The sequence below is a fragment of the Xenopus laevis genome, chromosome 3L (genome assembly GCF_017654675.1).
Source record: "Xenopus laevis strain J_2021 chromosome 3L, Xenopus_laevis_v10.1, whole genome shotgun sequence".
NCBI classification, from domain to species: Eukaryota; Metazoa; Chordata; class Amphibia; order Anura; family Pipidae; genus Xenopus; species Xenopus laevis.
The window spans coordinates 147,752,487-147,775,311 of NC_054375.1; the positions used below are offsets into that span (position 1 = coordinate 147,752,487).

The window sequence follows — 22,825 nt, forward strand, 5'->3', positions numbered from 1 at the left end:
AAATAGAAAATTGCCATTTTAAAAAATAAGGGCCGCCCCCTGGGATCATAGGATTCACTGTACTCACAAACATACCAACAAACTATACTTGTTAGGTCACATGAGCCAATTAACAGACAGAGTTGTGTCTTTTGCTTCAACACTTCTTCCTGTTACAGTTAGAGCTGCAGTATTTCTGGTCAGGTGATCTCTGAGGCAGCACACAGACCATCACGAAATGTTGGCTCAAGGCAAGAGATGTAAAAGGGCAATATTTACATAAATTTATATTCCAGTTTGGTAAGATTCTTTAATATGTCACTTAATATGATATGAACTATCTGTTGCTTAAGTGTTCATTTTAGGGGTATAGTTTTCCTTTAATTACAAAACTCACCATCTCCCCCCAAAGGAATAAAGTCACCCTGGCTGGACCCAGTTCTGCCTCATGAGCAAGTAGAAGAGGGAAACAACATGATCACAATCTACTATTAGACAGTATGTTACCTTGGTGAAATTATTAAATCCATCTCGGCAGAATTGTTTGTAATAATCAAAGTTTTGCTGGGTTGTTGCCACTGAGAGGTAAGTGAGGAACCTGTCCGGACAATTTTCCACACATATCTAGAGAGAGAATAGCAATGAATAAGGTCAGCGTCATGTACTGTGCTGTGCTGTAATCACCCTGGAGTGGGAGGGACAGACTCATGTCCCATAGTTCCCTCCTGTCTGTGTCACTGTATCACCCTGCAGTGGGAGGGACAGACTCATGTCCCATAGTTCCCTCCTGTCTGTGTCACTGTATCACCCTGCAGTGGGAGGGACAGACTCATGTCCCATAGTTCCCTCCTGTCTGTGTCACTGTATCACCCTGCAGTGGGAGGGACAGACTCATGTCCCATAGTTCCCTCCTGTCTGTGTCACTGTATCACCCTGCAGTGGGAGGGACAGACTCATGTCCCATAGTTCCCTCCTGTCTGTGTCACTGTATCACCCTGCAGTGGGAGGGACAGACTCATGTCCCATAGTTCCCTCCTGTCTGTCAATGTATCACCCTGCAGTGGGAGGGACAGACATGTCCCAGTGTGAATCTTACCTGGGTAGTTGGACACTGGAACTGGAGCAGGACAAGGGGGCTGGCACATTTCATGATGTTGAAATAAAAAAGAAAAGGTTTTTTTCTGCAGAGACAATAAAAATATGAGATTCAGATAAAGATCCCACTAAGGAGAGAACTGAACTCACTGCTGTTTGTAGCATCACCATCACTTACTCATTGGGGGTCCCGACTTGACCACAGAACTGGCCCTTGCTGTCGGTTGGGTATATGACCTTGCGGGGGTCTCCATAGGTCCAGGCTGTAGGGGGCAATAAATTTAATGGTCAGTAACAGCAGTCATGATAAAACTACTGCCTCTGTCAACTCTGCCTGCTGATACAAGGTGGTGTTTAACTCTGCCAGAGAGGTACAGGGCAAAGACAAATGTGGCTTATAATGCAAATAAATAAATAAATAAATAAAATAAAATCATGCAGGATATGGATGATTCTATAGGCATATTAAAGGATGGTACACCTTTAAATTAAGTTTTAGTATGGGATAGAATAGCCTATTCCTAGCAACCTTGAAACTGTCTCTCTTTATTTATAGGTATCGAATTATTTGCCTTCCTCTACAGATTCTTTCCAGCTTTCAAATGGAGGGATAAGAAGCCAAAAACAATTTCTCTGTGAGGATACAATTGAATGGCTACATTTTATTACTTATCTTTCCATTCAGGCCCTCTCCTTATTCATAGTCCCATCTCTCCTATGCAACCAGAGAGCTGCTGAAATACTAAACCGAACAGCTGCTGAACAAAAAGCTAAGTAAATTTAAAAAATGCAAATGGTCTTAGAATATCAATCTCTAAATCATGCTAAAAGTTAATTTAAAGGGGTTGTTCACCTTTAGTTAATTTTTAGCATGATAAAGGGGGTGATATTCTGAGACAATATGCAACAAGCTTTCATTTTTTATTATTTGTGAGTTATTTAGCTTTTTAATTCAGCAGCTCTCTAGTTTGCAGTTTCAGCACTCTGGTTGCTAGGATCCTAATTACCCCAACAACCAGAAACTGTACAATGAATAGGAGGCCTGAATAGAAAGATGAGTAATAAAAAGTATAACAGATTTGTAGCCATTCATTTTTAGATGGGGTCAGTGACCCCCTATTTGAAAGCTGGAAAGGGTCAGAAGAAGGTAAATACAAAAAAAGACTATATAAAAAATAATGAAAACCAATTGAAAAGTTGCTTGGAATTGGCCATTCTATAGCATACTTAAAGTTAACTTAAAGGTGAACAACCTCTAAGTAAAGTGGGGTTAGTTGTTACAGTTAATTATCGGGAAAAAAATATGCTCGTTATGGATCCCGGATGGAGAGTGGGAAGGAACTATTAAATCCACTGACTGCAGAATGTAAGTGGACGGTGTGCAAAACAAAAGGTAGCTGGAGGAGACTTACCTACAATGCCGACAGCCACATACGCGATGATGCCCAAGACTATGAGAATGCAGCACAGGATATCCGTACAGCCCCTAGAGATACAATCCAAATACAGTTTATCATTAGCCTGCCGCTGCACGCTCTCCTCCACCCATATAGTTCAGGCAAGGCCCAACTGCAAACACTCCCAGTAATAAGGTTTCCTCCATTAAATTGATTTCCTGCTATTCATTGTATTCCCTTGGGAACCATCCGCAGGCAGCACGAGACTCTACATAAAGGGCAATGGCACCCGTGTGGCTCTACTCTCATATTTTCCCATCAGGGCAACACCCAAGGACAAAAGCAGCAAATAATTCTAAAGCTCTTACCATTACAGACATGGGGGGGATCATGGTATAGAAAGAGTAGTTGGTTAAAGGAACTTTAAAAAATTTAGTTGTTTTAAAGATATAAAAGTATAATATAGTGTTGTCCTGAACAGGTTAAACTGGTGTGTTTGCTTCAGAAACACTACTATAGTTTATATAAACAAGCTGCTGTGTAGCAATGGGAGTAGCCATTCAAGCACAGGATACACAGTAGATAACAGATAAGTACTACTATAGTTTATATAAACAAGCTGCTGTGTAGCCATGGGGGCAGCCATTCAAGCAGAGGATACACAGTAGATAACAGATAAGTACTACTATAGTTTATATAAACAAGCTGCTGTGTAGCAATGGGGGCAGCCATTCAAAGGTGAAAAAGCTCAGGATACACAGCAGATAAGCTCTGTAGAACATAATGGTGTTATCTGTTATCCACTATTTTAAAGGGACCTGTCGCCCAAAAAAAAATATTCCAAATCCTATTTTATCACGTTTGTCAAGCAAAATTAACTTTAAATACACTGTATAAGTTATTTGAATCATATTTCCTGTGGTCTGGGAATTTATAATTATAGCAAGCAGGCAGGAGCCATATTGAGGACACTGTTATTAAGACAAGCCTTGTATCATCTCAGAATCTTGTTTGTGCACCAGAATGGGGGACCTGATGTCCATCCCCATGTCCTGGCTACACAATTAAATGGTGAAGAGAACTTGGGGAATGTGGGGAGAGCAGAGACATCTAGGAAGTGCTGAATGGAAAGTGAAAATAATTGCCCCGCCTCTGTTCCTAAGGAGGGGCAGACAATATTTGATTGACAGCTATTTTTAAATGAGTTTACAACAGCTATGAATACTTTAATAGAAAAATAAAATAAAAGAATTTGGATTTCATGTTTAATTTGAAAAGGACTTTTTTTATTATACAGCTTTTTATGTCTGGGTGACAGGACCGCTTTAACCTGTGCCATATATAGAATTTTTTGAATTTGCATGGGAAACAAGATCTGTTATTAAACAAATCATTATACACGTTATTGACTAAAATCACTAAATGAGCTTATTGTATTTAAACATATATAAACTGGGGGTCCCCATTGGGTCAGTTGAGGTTCGCTCGTGGAGGTTATGCATGCAGCCATAGGATCTGAAGCCACTTGAGCCTCGATCTGCAGTCTGTATCGGGATCTCCCAGTCTTGGAGGCAGAGAGGGGGTGCTTGCTCAGTCAGTAACGTAGATCTTCTTCATTTAATGTATGTAATAAAACTTTTGCTTATACGTAGCTGGTGTGTTTCAATTATTTCCGAGTGACTCATAGAACCTCTACTAAAAACACACGGGTTAAAAGCTTCCAAAATGGGAGCGTGTATCGACCCACCTTAAAGTTATGGAATGGCTAATCCTAAGAAACCTTTTGTTTTTTTAGTTTTTGAATTATTTGCCTTTTTTTCTTCTAACTCTTTCCATCTTTCAAATGGAGGTCACTGACCCCATCAAAATAACCAACGCTCTTGCAAGGCTACAAATTTATTGTTATTGCTACATTTTATTACTCGCCTTTCTATTCAAGACTCTCCTATTTATATTTCAGGCTCTCATTGAAATCAGTGCATGGTTGCTAGGGTCATTTGGACCCTAACAACCAGATTGCTAACATTGCAAACTGGAGAGTGGCTGAATAAAAAGCTAAACAAAAAACACTAATAAAAAATTAAAACAAATTGCAAACTGTCTCCAAATATCACTCTCTATACGATACTAAAAGTTAATTTAAAGGCAAACAACCCCTTTAAGTGCTAAAGTCAACTAAAACACAGAAGCTCCGAGTTCAGCATTTAATTCAGGCTGAACCCAATCACAGTGTGATTTAGATCTGCCCAGGTGATTTGATGGATAACTGATGGGCCAAACCAAATCAGAACCCCCTGGAAGGGGTTGCAGGAATCCTTGGGTCCTGCATAAGCACCTTAAAACTGAAACTCTAAGCAGACATATAGAATAGAGACCAGGTTTTATGGGCACAGGACATGCTACTGTGGATTACTGACACAGCTCCTGTTGACCTATAGTAGAGGGTGGAGCAGGGGAAAGAGCAAGAGAACCTGCGGTATTTGAACATGGCAAGGATCCCAGTTGAACGTTCTAAGTATACTCTGGTTTCCTTCCCATACTTCATGCTCCAGTGACCTGTGCCACTGGTCCTATTATTTAGACCAGGGCTGTCCCAGTGGAACCAGAGGCATCTCTCCAAGGTCTTCAGCTGGAACACAATCTCCATTCACATAAAAGTCAAGTGATAGTAGGAACCTTACCTGTTCTGGATTGGGCCCTTGAAATTTGGATCGTATTTCTTTGGCTCGCCTGCAAAAAGAAACAAAGTTAAAATGGAACAGTCTTACCCAAGTATAGCAATATACAATCTGACACTACACCAGGGGTCCTCAACTTTATTTTTTACCCGTGAGCCACGTTTAAATGTAAAAAGAGTTGGGGAGCAACACAACCATGAAAAAAAAAAAAGTTCCTGGGGGTGCCAGATTAGTGCCGCTATTGGTAGCTCCTAAAGGGGACTCTGGCAGTACTCCTGGTTTTTATACAACCAAAACTTGCCTCCAAGCCTGGAATTGAGGCCACTGGGAACAACATCCAAGGGGTTGGTGAGCAACGTGTGAAGGTGGCCTCACACACCAATATTATCGTACAAACTAATGTTCTTACGATATTCAGTGCGTGGATGGCAGGAGATGAGCCAACCGATACTGGCAGAAGACTTGGATATCGGTCGGCTTGTCGATCAGCCCAGGCGGAAAATTTGTAGGCACCGGAACATTGGCCATTGTTAGTGCTGAATCATCAGACACAGGTAGAATTCTATTGTTTCTATCTGTATATCTGACCATTCAGCTCTACATGTGTGTATTAAACGAACAATCTTTCCTGGAAAGAAAAGCATTTGTGCGCCCATTCTTTATGTGTCTCCAAAAGCTACATGGGGCATCAAAACCCAAACCCATGCCAACTGATGGCCTGAGCATCAACCAAAACAAGCATCCACCCAACCCTACGTCTCCTCAAAACCCAGGTTGCTTTTCATAAGCCCCATCCCTTTTGGCATCCACAATTTTGGCTAACCAGCGCTATGTGATTACAATCCACACATTAAAAACAAGCAGCGTCAGTGAAGTCCCTCACAAACTATTTATCCAAAAAGTCATTTAAATCAGGACACGCCATATCATTGGAAAAAAAGATCCAGCCACAGACTTCAGAACATCATTTCCTATTCTGAACAACAGACCCAAATACAGAACAAATGTATATGAATGCAGAGAATGCAGCACAATTATTCCCGGGCCCCAGCCATCTAGAACTTTATAACCAACTCACTTATTATTGGTTAAAGCCACTAGGCTGTGCGGGTTATAAAAGGAGTCTAATGGGTGCTTCATAAATACTTAGCCATTATTACGGATATCAATAATGATCAGAACGACTGAGGTATCATTTGTGCAATGTGAAAATAGGATGAGCTATCAGGCAAATACTGTACAAGGGGTTAATATCACATTAATAGCATTTTCAGCAATAGTTATGGTCATAGTTACTCTGCTTGCATAGAGAAACAATAGCCATTGTAAGCAGCAGTCCTGTCCTGCTTTATGGCAGCTGAGATTCTAGCTATCTGTATAACAGAGCATTCTGTCCCAGTGGCTGCACAGATCTTATCTGATCCTCATTGTAAGCAGCAGTCCTGTCCTGCTTTATGGCAGCTGAGATTCTAGCTATCTGTATAAAAGAGCATTCTATCCCAGTGGCTGCACAGATCCTATCTGATCCCCATTGTAAGCAGCAGTCCAGCCCTGCTTTATGGCAGCTAATATTCTACCGATCTGTATAACAGAACATTCTGTCGCAGCATAAAGGGGACCCATTATGACATGCTGGGACGGTCCCCTTACTGTACCACCATGTGGCCCTGCCATTTAGTGCCGACTGCATACAGAGATCCACTTTGCCTCTAAACTGCCACTTATAACTTCCAGCGCTGGCACTAAGGAAATCCTTTTGTGTTCAAGTTGGAGAACCTATAAGTACTTCCCAAGTGCATTTCCGGCCATTATAGAAGGTTGTGGTTTCCTAGATCGAATGAAACACTAAAAGTGATGCGTTCTACAGAGCAGAGTAAGCCACACACTGTATGACAATGACTTGCAATATTCTAATCATTTATAGTCCAACAAAGCTTCCCACCAGAGCTCACACTCAAGCTCCTGTAGCCTTAATGTCTAGCTCGAGACTGAATAGCTAGAAGCATGAGTGCCAAGACATTTTTAGCAGTGAAGGTTATGAATAACTCCGTCCATAACTGACCAGTGAATTCCTCCCAACTGTCCCAATTTCCACTTCAGCAGCCAGTCTAGTTTAAATGTCTTGTTGCTTCTGGAATTGAAAAACAGTGGGGGGGAAGGAGTCAACGATGGCTGTTCATTCCACTGTGGAGGAGAGAACTATGGGACACATATGTTGTACTATTAGGAATGTACACACTTGGCATAGTGAGGAATATGGGGGTGTATCAAAGACAAATGGGGTTGAAATGTTTGTCCCACTGGCTGGAGATATTTGGAAGGAACTGCTGTTGTCAGGAAACCTTAAAGGAGAACTAAACCCTAAACATGAATATGGCTAAAACACCATATATTTTATACACCAAACTTATTGCACCAGCCTAAAGTTTGAGCTTGTCAATAGCAGCAATGATCCAGGACAAACTTGTCACAGGGGGTCACCATCCTGGAAAGTGTCTGTGACACTCACATGCTCAGTGGGCTCTGATTGGCTGTTGAGAAGCTAAGCTTAGGGCTCGTCACTAATTATCCAGCAGAAAATGAGCTTCCCTGGCTGTAATATAAGCTGATGCTACAGGTTTGCTCATTATTAAATTCTGATGCTAATTGCACTGGTTTCTGTGCTGCCATGTAGTAATTATCTGTATTAATTACTAATCAGCCTTATATTGTGACATTTCTATTCTATGTGTACTGTATATTGTGAGTAGGTCCCTAAGCTCAGTAAGTGACAGCAGCACAGAGCATGTGCAGTGAATCAGCAGAAAAGAAGATGGGGAGCTACTGGGGCATCTTTGGAGACACAGATCTTTACTGCTAAAGGGCTGTGGTTGCCTTGGGCTGGTACAGCCCATTCTGTCAATCCCTGCACTGGCTTCCGCTACCTTTCAGAATCAAATTCAAATTAATGAATCTGACATTCAAAGCACTTTATAACTCTGCCCCACCCTACATCTCTGAACTCATCTCTATATACTCACCCAATCGCTTACTACGCTCCTCTACTGACCTGCTACTCAACTCTTCTCTCATTACCTCCTCACATGCTCGCATTCAAGACTTTGCAAGGGCTGCACCCCTCCTCTGGAACTCTCTCCCACGGTCTGTCCTTCTTTCTTCCAACCTTTCTGCTTTCAAGAAATCTCTGACAACGCACTTCTTTCGAGAAGCCTACCCTCACTCTGCTTAACTACCAAACGCAACACCACATACAGTACCACATTTCTCACCCACTTAATTCGATCTTGCCCACTCCCACACCTTGTGTATTACTCCCTTTCCTTTAGAGTGTAAGCTCTTTCTGCATAGGGCCTCCCTCACCTTTTGTACCGGTATTGATTGTGATGTATGTAACTCCATATGTTCTATGTATAAAATTCATGTGATTTAGTTGTATAATCACATTTACTTTACAGTGCTATGCAATATGTTGGCGCTATATAAATACAAATAATATTAATAAATAATACAGAAGCACAAAACATAATGTACAACATTTCTAGCCACTTCTTTAGTTAAGCTTTAGTTCTCCTTTAAACTCCACTTGATTGGCAAGGCCGCCAAATTTCCCAAGCAACGTGGTGGGACAATTATTTGGCCCCATTCATCAATATTTTGGGCAATTTGTGGAGGCAAATGCCCCATGTGCCCCTCCCATGTGTAGCTGTACCATAAGGATATGTATAAATGGCGGGAGCTGCTGTGGATTATTCACTATGGTAGTCCCACCTCTCAGTGCTCTGTACCATCACCCACAGGCCTGGACTGGCAATCTGTGGGTTCTGGCAAATGCCAGAGGGGCTGCAATAAGGTCCCATAGAACACTTTTGATTCAGCAGCATTTGCAGCAGTGACACCCGTGTGCTATAGGGCTTAGGGCAGAGACACAGTCAGATTCGGGGAGATTAGTCGCCCGACAACAAATCTCCTTTCTTGGGGCGACTAATCTCCCCAAACTGCCTTCCTGCTGGCTAGAATGTAAATCGCCGGCGGAATGGCACTCTGAGCGCTTCGTTTTCCAAAGTCTCAACAAGTTTCCGAGGCAACTTCGGAAAACAAAGCGCTCAGAGTGCCAATCCGCTGGCGATTTACATTCTAGCCAGCAGGAAGGCAGTTTGGGAGGTTAGTCACCCCCAAAGAAGAGGAGATTTCTAATTAGACTAATATCCCCAAATCTGCCCTAAGGCCAATATCACATGAGGTGTTATTCCTGCAAGATCAATGTGTTTACAATGTAAACAAAGGCAGTGACAAGATTCTGCTTGAGATCCTTATCTGGCAATAAAAGTACCGGCTGATATTGGCGCCACCGGGATGTTTGCTCCTATAGCCACAGATAAGAATGTGTGGCAGCCAGTGCGCAAAGGAAAGGGTTAACCAGACTATTCCTGTTACACACTGATGTACAAACACTGGCTTTTACTTTGTGCTGGGGGGGGGGGGGGTAGCACATACAGCTTGTATTTCTATTCTATTCACACACTGCAAGCAGATTCCTTGGCTGCACACACCCTCCACACCCTGTATTTATATTGATGTATATATGGGGATCAGATGTGAGCCTCCAGCCATGCTAGCCACTGTGTAATGACAGACTTGCTTACATTGTCTGGAAACACTGTTACTATAGACACCATCTCTCCCTACTATACCTGCTATCCCACAGTCACACTCCCTTCCCAGAGACTATTATCCCACTGTTACTATAGGCACCATCTCTCCCTACTATACCTGCTATCCCACAGTTACACTCCCTTACCAGAGACTGTTATCCCACTGTTACTATAGGCACTATCTCTCCCTACTATACCTGTTATCCCACAGTCACACTCCCTTCCCAGAGACTATTATCCACTGTTACTATAGACACCATCTCTCCCTACTATACCTGCTATCCCACAGTCACACTCCCTTCCCAGAGACTATTATCCCACTGTTACTATAGGCACCATCTCTCCCTACTATACCTGCTATCCCACAGTCACACTCCCTTCCCAGAGACTATTATCCACTGTTACTATAGGCACCATCTCTCCCTACTATACCTGCTATCCCACAGTCACACTCCCTTCCCAGAGACTATTATCCACTGTTACTATAGACACCATCTCTCCCTACTATACCTGCTATCCCACAGTCACACTCCCTTCCCAAAGACTATTATCCACTGTTACTATAGGCACCATCTCTCCCTACTATACCTGCTATCCCACAGTCACACTCCCTTCCCAGAGACTATTATCCACTGTTACTATAGGCACCATCTCTCCCTACTATACCTGCTATCCCACAGTCACACTCCCTTCCCAGAGACTATTATCCACTGTTACTATAGGCACCATCTCTCCCTACTATACCTGCTATCCCACAGTCATACTCCCTTCCCAGAGACTATTATCCACTGTTACTATAGGCACCATCTCTCCCTACTATACCTGCTATCCCACAGTCACACTCCCTTCCCAGAGACTATTATCCCACTGTTACTATAGACACCATCTCTCCCTACTATACCTGCTATCCCACAGTCACACTCCCTTCCCAGAGACTATTATCCACTGTTACTATAGGCACCATCTCTCCCTACTATACCTGCTATCCCACAGTCACACTCCCTTCCCAGAGACTATTATCCACTGTTACTATAGACACCATCTCTCCCTACTATACCTGCTATCCCACAGTCACACTCCCTTCCCAGAGACTATTATCCACTGTTACTATAGACACCATCTCTCCCTACTATACCTGCTATCCCACAGTCACACTCCCTTCCCAGAGACTATTATCCACTGTTACTATAGGCACCATCTCTCCCTACTATACCTGCTATCCCACAGTCACACTCCCTTCCCAGAGACTATTATCCACTGTTACTATAGGCACCATCTCTCCCTACTATACCTGTGTTACCATGTTCCCCATGACTATGGATGCTTAGGGGTAATAAACTTGGCACGGCTGTGCCGAAACTCAATGCCCAAACAAATCCCTTAAAGAGGAAGACGTCACATGTGTTAACGGGAGGCTTCAGTGGTTTCTCCAGTCTCTGTGGTCATTAGTTCCTTTCAAACACTGAAAGGTTTCCTAACCTAACCCATAACAGCACAGGCTAAATAAGCTTAAAGGGATTGTACACTCCCAACCCCTACAACTTATTAGACCTATCACACAGGTCCACCCGTTTTCTTCACCCCGTGTTCCTCCTGCCATGTTTGGCTACACTACTTTTTTTTTTCCGTGATGCAGTTGGGGAGGGGTTATGTTTACTGGGTCTAAAAGTAAAAATTGCTTTGGGCTAGTTCCCCTTTGAACACCCAGGTCAGACTTGCTCAGGCATATTTACCAACTGGTTACTGCATAAGACTCTGATGGTAGAACTCGGCAGTACAGATTGTAGCAAATCTGACCCAGACAGGTACATAAAGGCAGTAATTTGCTCCTCTAACTCCCTGCAAGCATTAGCAACTAATAAAGATGCAGCGATTATAAAGCAACAAGCAGCACTTACCATGTTTCCCATAATAATTCTCCTGGTCCCCCATGCTGCTGTGTGCGGCTTCTGGCCTCGAAATCTCACTCCCCTCCTCCTTCTCTCCACTCCCTCTGTTGTTATTTTCTTCTCATAACCCCTTCTTGCCCCTCCCTCTCTTTCATTCTGCCCTTATTCTGCTCCTCTCACCCCCCCCCCCTCCCTGGGTCAGCTGGTCCCAGACACCCAATTGCACCTCCCCAGCTTCCAAACTGGTCTAACGAGAGTCAGGTTTATAAAGGCTAATGGGGAGGGAGAGTCGCATGGAACAGGGGGTAGGAGGAGTGAGAATTGCATTGGATGTTGGGCAGGGACATCCAAAGCTGCCCTCCTACTAAAAGTCAATGAGCTATTACTGCAGAGGATGCTGGGAGTTGTAGTCAGTGGCATCTTTATCTGAGGCAGAGTTGAAAGTATAAATACCGTGGGATGCTGGGATTTGTAGTTCACATCCAACAACGACATTGCTGCTATGGGATGCTGCACCTTATGAACAGCACCTGGGGGCGGGAATTGCAGCAGATTTTCTATTCTTGGGATGATTAAATATTAGTAATTCATGGCAGCCAATAAGAACTCGTCTTTCATTAGTCCTACTGCAGTGGACTGATCAGATCTAAATGCTGATTGGTTGCTAGAGGTAATTAATCCAGAATAGGAATTTGCTGCCGCCCACTAACTGCCAGGCACATTCTTTCTTTCCTGCTCATCACAGCTCAGGTGATACAACTACAAGGTGCAGAACAGAGTTGCTGCTAATGGCATCCTATTGGGAGGCACTGCATTTGCCTTTACTGCCAGACCACCTGAGCAAGTTTGGTTCCCTGGGAGGTCCGTTTCTACAAACTGCCGCCTATCAGACCTCTGTTGTTACTCCCAGACTTGGCAGCAGGAATGGGCACGTGCCCAGATTTTCACCCTATTTCAGCCGTCCATATCCAGTGATTCATTATCTGCTTATTTACATTTATATAAAAATAAAAATGACCTGTAGGGGGGGGGCTATCCTTGCACCTCCTGTTTGAATGTCTAATAGTGATGCACTGAATTTGGTTCTGGATCCAGACAAATCTCAAGCAGGTAATCCAGATCAGATGACCCAATATTACATTTACACTTCCTAAATATATAACTCAATAACAATTAAGCAAATTTTAAAGGGGAACTCCACCCACTTTTGCACAAGAAAAGAACATGGATTGCTACTGAGAGCAGTGTTTGCTTACTCCTTGTTTACAGAGACGCATTTAGGTGGGGCGCATGGCTGAAATGTGTTTATTTAGCTTTCAACAATGTTATTCTATATAGGCAGATAAAGGGAAAGTCTTAGGGCAGGGGCAGATCCGGGGAGATTTAGTCGGTTGGCGACTAATCGCCTCTTCCTCGGGGCGACAATCTCCTCGAACTGCCTTCCCGCTGCTATAATGAGAAACTGCCAGCGCAATGGCACTCGCAGCACTTCGATTTCTGAAGTCACCCAAAGTTGCCTCACGAGGAAAATTTGGGCTACTTCAGAAATCGAAGCGCCGCGAGTGCATTGCCGCAGGCGATTTTTCATTTTAGCAGGCGGGTATGGCAGAATAGTGCCCATTGGATTGACTGACATCTGGGTTAATGCTCTTATGAAACGCTGCATGGCAACCTCAAAAATGAAAGCCTCTGTACAAACACCCCATGTGCCTCTGCCCCAGAGCAATAGCTTGAGTAACTAAAATGATATTCATTGCAGGCTTTCACAACACTGCGTTTTCTTGTTGATGTCAATTATATTAGCCTGAAGGAGTCATGGCAATGTCCATAAAGCCTACGACAGGTATGAGTTCCATTATCCAGGAAACCCCATTATCCAGAAAGCTCCGAATTACAGAAAGGCCAGCTCCTATAGACTCCATTTTCACCAAATAGTTATCATTTTTTAAAATTATTTTCTTTTTCTGTGTAATAATAAAACAGTAGCTTGTGCTTGATCCCAACTAAGATATAATTAATCCTTATTGGAAGCAAAACCAGTCTGTTGAGTTTAACTCATGTTTGAGTTTTTAGTAGATTTAAAGGTACAGTAACATCAAAAAACCAAAGTGTATCAAAGTAATTAAAATATAATGTACTGTTGCTTTGCTCTGGTAAAACTGGTGTGTTCGATTCAGAAACTCTACTGTAGTTTATTCAATCAAAGCTGAAAAAACAAAAAAAAGGCACAGGATACACAGCAGATGACTGATAAGCTATGTAGTATACAATGGAGTTCTTTAAAACTTAACTGTTATCTACTGTGTATCCTGTGCTTGAATGGCTGTCCCCATAGCTACACAGCAGCTTGTTTATATAAACTATAGTAGTACTTATCTGTTATCTACTGTGTATCCTGTGCTTGAATGGCTGCCCCCATGGCTACACAGCAGATTGTTTATATAAACTATAGTAGTACTTATCTGTTATCTACTGTGTATCCTGTGCTTGAATGACTGCTCCCATGGCTACACAGCAGCTTGTTTATATAAACTATAGTAGTACTTATCTGTTATCTACTGTGTATCCTGTGCTTGAATGGCTGTCCCCATAGCTACACAGCAGCTTGTTTATATAAACTATAGTAGTACTTATCTGTTATCTACTGTGTATCCTGTGCTTGAATGACTGCCCCCATAGCTACATAGCAGCTTGTTTATATAAACTATAGTAGTACTTATCTGTTATCTACTGTGTATCCTGTGCTTGAATCGCTGCCCCCATGGCTACACAGCAGCTTGTTTATATAAACTATAGTAGTACTTATCTGTTATCTACTGTGTATCCTGTGCTTGAATGGCTGCCCACATGGCTACACAGCAGCTTATTTATATAAACTATAGTAGTACTTATCTGTTATCTACTGTGTATCATGTGCTTGAATGGCTGCCCCATGGCTACACAGCAGCTTGTTTATATAAACTATAGTAGTACTTATCTGTTATCTACTGTGTATCCTGTGCTTGAATGACTGCTCCCATGGCTACACAGCAGCTTGTTTATATAAACTATAGTAGTACTTATCTGTTATCTACTGTGTATCCTGTGCTTGAATGGCTGTCCCCATAGCTACACAGCAGCTTGTTTATATAAACTATAGTAGTACTTATCTGTTATCTACTGTGTATCCTGTGCTTGAATGGCTGTCCCCATAGCTACACAGCAGCTTGTTTATATAAACTATAGTAGTGTTTCTGAACATTATATTGTCATTCCTTTCAAACACTTTTATTTTTTGGTGTTACTGTTCCTTTAAGGTATGAAGATCCAAAATACAGAAAGGCCCTTCATCCGGAAAACCCCAGGTCTCGAGCATTCAGGATGACAGGTCCCATACCTTTATAAACATCTTTATCACCTTTAATTCTCTCTTATTATCTCAGGAGTGCACCTGAGGAGGAGGAACCTTCTTGTTTCTATGCTCCATACTGTAAAGTGCAACTGCCACCTGCTGGCACATAGTCGGGCTGCAAGTCTAATATTGGCAGCTGTTGATTGGTGGATAGATTGGCATCACCGGGTTAACACTAATATATATGTAATATAGGTGCGTAAATATATATATATATATATATATATATATATATATATATATATATATATATATATATATATATATATATATACAGGTATGGGACCTGTTTTCCATAATGCTTGGGACCTGGGGTTTTCTGTTTAATGGATCTGTCTGTAATTTGGATCTTCATACCTTAAGTCTATTAGAAAATCATTTAAACATTAAATAAACCCAATAGGCTCGTTTTGCTTCTAATAAGGATTAATTATATCTTAGTTGGGATCAAGTACAACCTACTGTTTTATTATTACAGAGAAAAAGGAAATCCGTTTTAAAAATTTGGATTATTCAGTAAAAATGGAGTCTATGGGAAGACAGCCTTCCCGTAATTCGGAACTTTCTGAATAACGGATTTCCGGGTTTTCTTGTATTTTTTATTCCTTATCTTTCTATGCAGGCCCGTTGCTATTTATATTCCTGCCTCTCGCTCAAACCACTTCTCAGTTACTAAGGTCATTTTGACCCTAGCTACCAGACAGTTGCTGAAATACCAAACTGAAGGTGGTAAACAAAGAAAAGCTAAATAACTCCAAAACCACAAATAATAAAAAATGAAGACCAATTGCAAGTTGACTCAGAATATCAATGTCTACATCATACTTAGTGGGAGACACTGGGTATAAAGGAATATCTACCTGTGAGCCTGTATTGAAAGGAAAGAGACCTTACTCTATAGAGCTGATTCACCAACATAGGTGCGTAATTGCACAAGTGCAGTTGCCAATAGCAACCATTCAGCATTTTGCTTCATGTTTTACCCTATAACTGACTATGAAACAAATTGCTTTTGGCAACTGAACTTGTGCAGTTTCGCACCTATATTTGTATATCACCCCGATATAGACTGGTTTTATCATACAGGCAATAGCTGTCATATTGTGTTTTATGACAGTTTTTAGCAGTTTGTGAGTCTGAGAGTCTACTCTAGAGAGAGGTATTATTAGAGAGATATTTACTTGTGTACGACACAGAACACAATGTATTACAGGGTTATGGAACCGGTACGACCAAAAACAAGGAGCACAGACGCCAGGTAATGTCTCTGCCAGAACAAATAGTGAACTCAAACACAATCCCTCAGAAGTGAGGTCTAATTTTGCCTTTATACTGAATCTTTCCCACCTCTTTTATAAATACTTATAATCTCTAGAATAGGCTCTGGGGTGATTTAGCTATAACTGGCCCTCTAAGAGCTCCCTCCTTGGAACATTTTAGGTAAAGGCCACATCTACTCCAGGCACTTTCATCGCATCGATCCCCCACCTATTCAGGGGTCCATGGGTCAGGGCTGTTCCATCTAAATCAAGACAACCTATCAGCAAGTAATGAAGCAAACTGATTGGTTGTTCTTGGTTACTAGACCTTGTGCAAATACCTGCTAGGGTAGGCAAAAAAGGCATAGGGCACAACAGTGGTGGTGGGGGCACTCAGGACCACCATCAGGGGGGCACAGGGGGTACTGTTGTACCGGGCCCGGCCACTCTGTTCTCTTCGGGCCCCCTGCCAAAGCCGCGCCTGCCGAAGTCTCAAAGAGCCGAAGTTCTGAAGCCACGAAAAGACCGAAGCCGCAAAAAGACCCGAAATTTAAGTACTGAAGCTAGGAAAAAGACCCAAAGTCACGAAAGGAGCCAAAGTCCTAAAGTCACGAGTTCAATTCTACTGAACTTTTTTTTTAAAAATTTTATTAAACCCCTTTTCACCAATGTATTATTTAAATACTCTATAGGTCCCTGCCACCAATGACAATATAAATATTCTCTGGGGTTCCAATGTTTCTTTTTAACTTGTAAGGGGGGACCCTGGCGCCAATGTTTTTTTGTTTTTTTTATTAAAAACTTTTATGCGGGCCCTGGCACCAATGTTTTTTTTATGGGGGGCTCTCACCATTAATGGCTTTTTATAACGTGTGTGGAGGGGGTTAGCGTTTTAAGTGTGGGGTGGCATCTGGGGTGGGGCTTAGGGGCTGGGGTTGGCGGGTCCTAGGGGGCTCAGAAAATGTTGTATAGGGCACCGTGATGTCTAATGGCGGCCCTGGGGGCACTAGGCACGAACCTCTTCTGCCTGTCTACCCCCTCAGTAGGGAGCGATCATGGGCAGTGGTTTGCCTTACATGCCCTTGCCTTACCTAGCCTAAACCTGTCCACAAATTTGTTTTGGGAATAGTAAAAGTCCAGGCTCCCCCATACTGGTCTTACTAAAGCAGGGTTGCGCTGTGAGGCTGGTGGCTGCCATATTCAGCTGCTTCACTTCAGCTCCCTGGTAGTGATGGGTGAATTTGTCCTGTTTCGCTATGAATTTCACAAATTTCTTGCGAAACTGGCAAAAAATTTGCGAAACTGTGATTTTGACTCCGGCGGCCATTAAAGTCAATCTGCGTCTAAATTGGCGCGGGCACTGTTGCCAGCGTCGAAAAAACTTTGACGCCGCCGTCAAAATCGTGACGCAGGTGAATTTTCGGGGCAAATTCGCCTCGAATTTGCACCTGGCTAATAAATTGGCCCATCACTACTCCCTGGCACTAATCGGCAACCAGGGCCAAGAGCACTATAAGAGAACTATAAGCAAGGCCCCACTGGCTTCTGCAATCAGCACCAGAAAACAAGAGAGGGGAAATGAAACAGCAGACTGTGGCAGCCAACTATACCAGCGAGCAACTCTTTCCTGAGAACACTGGTATGACAGAGCTGTGGGTAGCGAGGGTGCAGAGGTTTAAGAGGGGCCCTATGTTGTTGTTGTGGCTAAAACTATAACTAGTAAGTCTTAGTTGCATAAAGGGCAATTCAACTCAAAAATAAAAATTTGCCTAATAAAAGAAACCAGAATTCTAAGCATATACATTCATTACAAAACGTCAGTGCTTTTCAAGTTGTTGTTAAAAACAATTTATATTGAAAGCAGCATTGGCTTCTCCCACATGTCATTTTTTTTAAAACAATGTTGCAAAAGTCTTGGTTCCCCAGCAAAGAGAAGGTCTGTTAATCAGCCGCCTTGTCTTACGTTGTATCAACAGTCTTGACATCAGGACAGAGAATAGAAAGGGACAGGCAAACACTGCTTTCAATAGCAATACATATAAAAATAACTTAAAAACCATAGAAAATTTGTAATAAATGTAAATTGCAAAGTTGCTTGGAATAATGTTTTCTTTAATTACATTTTATTTTGTGGTTGACTTGCCCTTTTAATATATATAGTGCAGAGGACTCTTGTATTTGACTATATATCTATATATCTATATCTATATCTATATATTTATATATATATATATATATATATATATATATATATATATATACCTATAACTGCTGTATGAGCCTTCACTATCTCTGTATCTCAGTTTCCATTCTTCTAGGGCAGAAAAGTTTCTCTTTCTTCCCCCCCATTTCTCAGAACCACCCAAATTAAATCTCTGAACATCTGTTTCCTACAAATAAAGGTCGAGTCTCTCTCGCTATCCTCAGGGGACCTCTGTTTCCCAAAATAAAAATGGCACCGTCAATCTAACCCCGGCCTGTCATGAGCAAATGGCAGCAAGTGAGGGCCACAGTTATCCGATAGGGAGCCACATACTCATCCAGAAGAAATATTATATAGTATATAATTGATTTTTCAGTAGCACTGAATCCCCTATTTCTGAATCCCCTGAATTCCAAATCCTTTGTGAAAGATTCGGACAAATACTGAACCGAATCCTAATTTGCATGTCTAAATTAGGAAAAAGAGGGGGGAAGAGAATCCCATGCTTGAAATATTTTTGACTTCCTTGTTTGTGTGACAAAAATTCAAGTGATTTTTTTTGGATTTGGTTTGTCCAGGCACTTGGGTCTGGCTGAAAAAGGTCAAATCTTTGCCAAATCCTGGATTAGATGCATCCCTTGATATCAGGCTGTTTTACATCACATGAGTTAGAGCAGGGGTCCCCAACCTTTTTTTACCCGGGAGCCACATTCAAATGTAAAAAGAGTTGGAGAGCAACACAAGCATAAAATAGTCCCTTGGGTGCCAAAATAAGGGCTGTGATTGGCTATTTGGTTGCCCCTATGTGGACTGGTAGCCTACAAGAGGCTCTACTTGGCACTATACTTAGTTTTTATGCAATTAAAACTTGCTTCCAAGCCTGGAATTCAAAAATAAGCATCTGCTCTGAGGACCCAGAGAGCAACATCCAAGGTGTTGGAGAGCAACATGTTGCTCACGAGCTACTGGTTGGGGATCACTGAGTTAGAGTCTTAATATATTAACAGAAGTTGCGGTTGGTGAGTTATATAACCACAGACGGGTGCTGGCAGGGTCTGACAGTCTGTATTTATCATGGTACAATCTATTTCTAATATTAGTACATAGCACTGCAATGGGGACGGTGTTCCAGGAGTGACTATAGTGCTTTGGGCATTAAGAAATTGGTTTATAGAAAAGCACCGGAGAGTGATCCGCTAACAGTGGCTTTATGTCTGTTGTTGGGATGACGGCATTTTTAGAGGTTTCTGATGTCCAATAGAAGGCAAATCAGCAATCAGAACCAGGGCTGGACTGGCCCACCAGGGTAAATTCATCCATTGCGGCCACATAGTTTAACTTTTCCACATTGCCATATTACCTAAATCCCTGATGGATGTTCACTCCCACTCTATTCTCAGGAAGGAATTGGTTGCCCCAAGTTTACATTGCATATTGGTCAATGGGGCCCTTGACTACAGACACTGATCAAAACCGATCCTGGATCAAGAGTGTAATGGTACACGGGCAGATTAAAGCTTCTGATATTGGTCCTTTAGAACGATTTGGCATCTTATCTGCCCGTGTGTGTGGGCTTCCAATGGGTCTCCCCAATCGATATCAGGCAAAAAATCGGCTTGATATCGATCGGGCAGGTTTCGGCTAGTTGATGCTGTCCTGTTAACACCCATTCTCTTCGTTGTAATCCGATTGTTTGGCCCTAGGGCCAAACTTTCGGATTAACCCAATATCGTCCTGCCGTTGGTGTTCATATCGACCTCGCCAAATGAGCAGATCATATAGTTTATGGCCACCTTAACCTTATTATTATCTCACTTGCTAATAATTCAAACGAACAATCTCTTATATATTCCAGATGAGGGTATTACAGGGCACCAAAGAGAGCCTTTTTCACTGAATCTCACCCACTTAAAGTGGCCCTGACCCCTGCACTACACAGTTAAGGCCCCCATACACAGGAAGATATAAGCTGCCTAAGACACACTAAGTTGGCATCTTAATGCCCAGTGTATAGGGCCCTCCGCCGGGCTTCCCCGATTCATATCTGGCCAAAAATCGGTGAGTTTAAAAATCCCGTTGATCAAGGACCGCATTGGTTCATTGATGCGGCCCTTTATCCAACCGCCCGTATTCTTCTCGTTGTGATGTGATTGTTGGGCCCTAGGGCATATCAGGGAGAGATCTGCTTGTTTGGAGACATCAGCAAAGGAACGGATCTCCCTATCTATGGCCAGTTTCAGTTGCTAAAGCCTCAGAATCCTATGCTGGGACAGGGATCAGGCAGGAAGACAAATGTTTGCCCCAAAGGAAAAGCCACTCTGTGAATGGCTCGTACTGTGCAACTACCCGATGGAAATCTGATTCTTCCCTCTTTTGTACTGTAGCCTCCAGCCCTTGCAACATATCTGCTGCTGTGCATCAGGACACGTTCCCGGCATGGAGTGAGTAAGCAGCAGCAGATCTAAACAGGGAAACGTGCAGCCGCTTGCCCAAACAAGACCACCCTCCTGGGAGCAATGTTGCCTCTGTATGAGACAGGATCCGTGGCCCCTGCCGTATAAATGCACTGTTAAAGGAACAGTAACACCAAAAAAGTGTTTTAAAGTAATTAACATATAATATACCGCTAGCATGCACTGGTAAAAGTTGTGTATTTGCTTCAGAAACACTACTATAGTTTATATAAACAATCTGCCGTGTAGCCATGGGGGCAGCCATTCAAGCACAGGATACACAGTAGATAACAGATAAGTACTACTATAGTTTATATAAACAAGCTGCTGTGTAGCCATGGGGGCAGCCATTCAAGCACAGGATACACAGTAGATAACAGATAAGTACTACTATAGTTTATATAAACAAGCTGCTGTGTAGCCATGGGGACAGCTATTCAAGCACAGGATACACAGTAGATAACAGATAAGTACTACTATAGTTTATATAAACAAGCTGCTGTGTAGCCATGGGGGCAGCCATTCAAGCACAGGATACACAGTAGATAACAGATAAGTACTACTATAGTTTATATAAACAAGCTGCTGTGTAGCCATGGGGGCAGCCATTCAAGCACAGGATACACAGTAGATAACAGATAAGTACTACTATAGTTTATATAAACAAGCTGCTGTGTAGCCATGGGGGCAGCCATTCAAGCACAGGATACACAGTAGATAACAGATAAGTACTACTATAGTTTAGATAAACAAGCTGCTGTGTAGCCATGGGGGCAGCCATTCAAGCACAGGATCCACAGTAGATTACAGGTAAGTACTAATATAGTTTATATGGTCGAACTCGAAGATAGTACAGTAGAGTTTCAAATTCAAATCGAATTTGGACTATTCCCTAGTCGAAGTACACAAAAATTATCTCGAAATTTTAATTTTTTTACTTTGAATTTTCACTTCGACCCTTGATAAATCTGCCCCTAAAAGTTCATACGAAGGAGAACAACCCCTTTAACATAACGACTGCTATGATGGTTGGCTGAAAAGATTGTTGATGTGATGGGTGTCAACGCATTAAACATAAGTTGGATTTCGGTTTGGACAAATGGTGATCACATGACATACAGATACTGGCGTACAAACGGCGTACAAGAGAAACCAATATTTTCTAACCTGCCAATCCCAGAAGTGGGGAGCGATATCTATGGTACAATAATATCCAGGCTGACCGGTTGCCCAATATGCTTTTTATCAACTCGAGCAAAAAACTTTCTAGAATTTTGACCCAAATCACTTATTCCCATATTGTTGTTCAGCTCAGTTAATGTCCCCTGAATACCCACCGCTCCTTCTCAGACACTGATAGGGGGAAGAACACAGAGAGCAAGTCTCAGTCTGCAGTCAAGCAGCAGCATTGTGAATTGGGGAGTGGGTTTGGCTCAGGCACAGTATCGCTGGCATAGCCCGTCTGTAAATGTCATTAGTTCCTGTTCTCCCTCACGCGCTTTGTGCCACTGTCTGCTCTCTAGAAGCATTCGCATACAGGATGTGTAGGGCCGGTACAAGGAACCTGTGGCCCCTGAGATGCAGGGAGTTGTTATGAGTCAGGCAGAGAAATTACAGGCTAAGTGCAGGGATTAGGCCAAGAGGTCATACTTTGTGGCAGCATGATATGACAAAGAGTAACCAACTGTCTGAAACGGGAACTAAAGGTTGTGAAAAACATGAAATATGCAGAAAGAGTTATTGTTGAGTTAAAGAGGCTTTAAAAGCTCTCAGTAATGAACCCAAAATTGCCAAGAGGTCGGCAGCTCAGGGCTTTATTATGTGTGCAG

The 22,825-nt window shown here is 42.4% G+C and overlaps 1 protein-coding gene across 4 annotated transcripts in view; it reads right to left on the reverse strand.

The window, feature by feature from the left end:
* slc44a2.L (solute carrier family 44 (choline transporter), member 2 L homeolog) overlaps window positions 1-22,825 on the reverse strand; it is a 45,659-nt gene that overhangs the window by 20,380 nt on the left and 2,454 nt on the right. For 2 of the 4 annotated variants that reach the window (XM_018250893.2, XM_018250892.2), the window contains exons 1-6: window positions 11,700-11,914; window positions 5,153-5,201; window positions 2,487-2,560; window positions 1,253-1,337; window positions 1,076-1,160; window positions 487-603 (exon numbers count right to left, since the gene is read on the reverse strand). In XM_018250893.2, coding sequence (XP_018106382.1) covers window positions 487-603; window positions 1,076-1,160; window positions 1,253-1,337; window positions 2,487-2,560; window positions 5,153-5,201; window positions 11,700-11,733 — 444 coding nt within the window. In that variant the 5' untranslated portion in view covers window positions 11,734-11,914. 4 annotated transcript variants of the gene reach the window in all.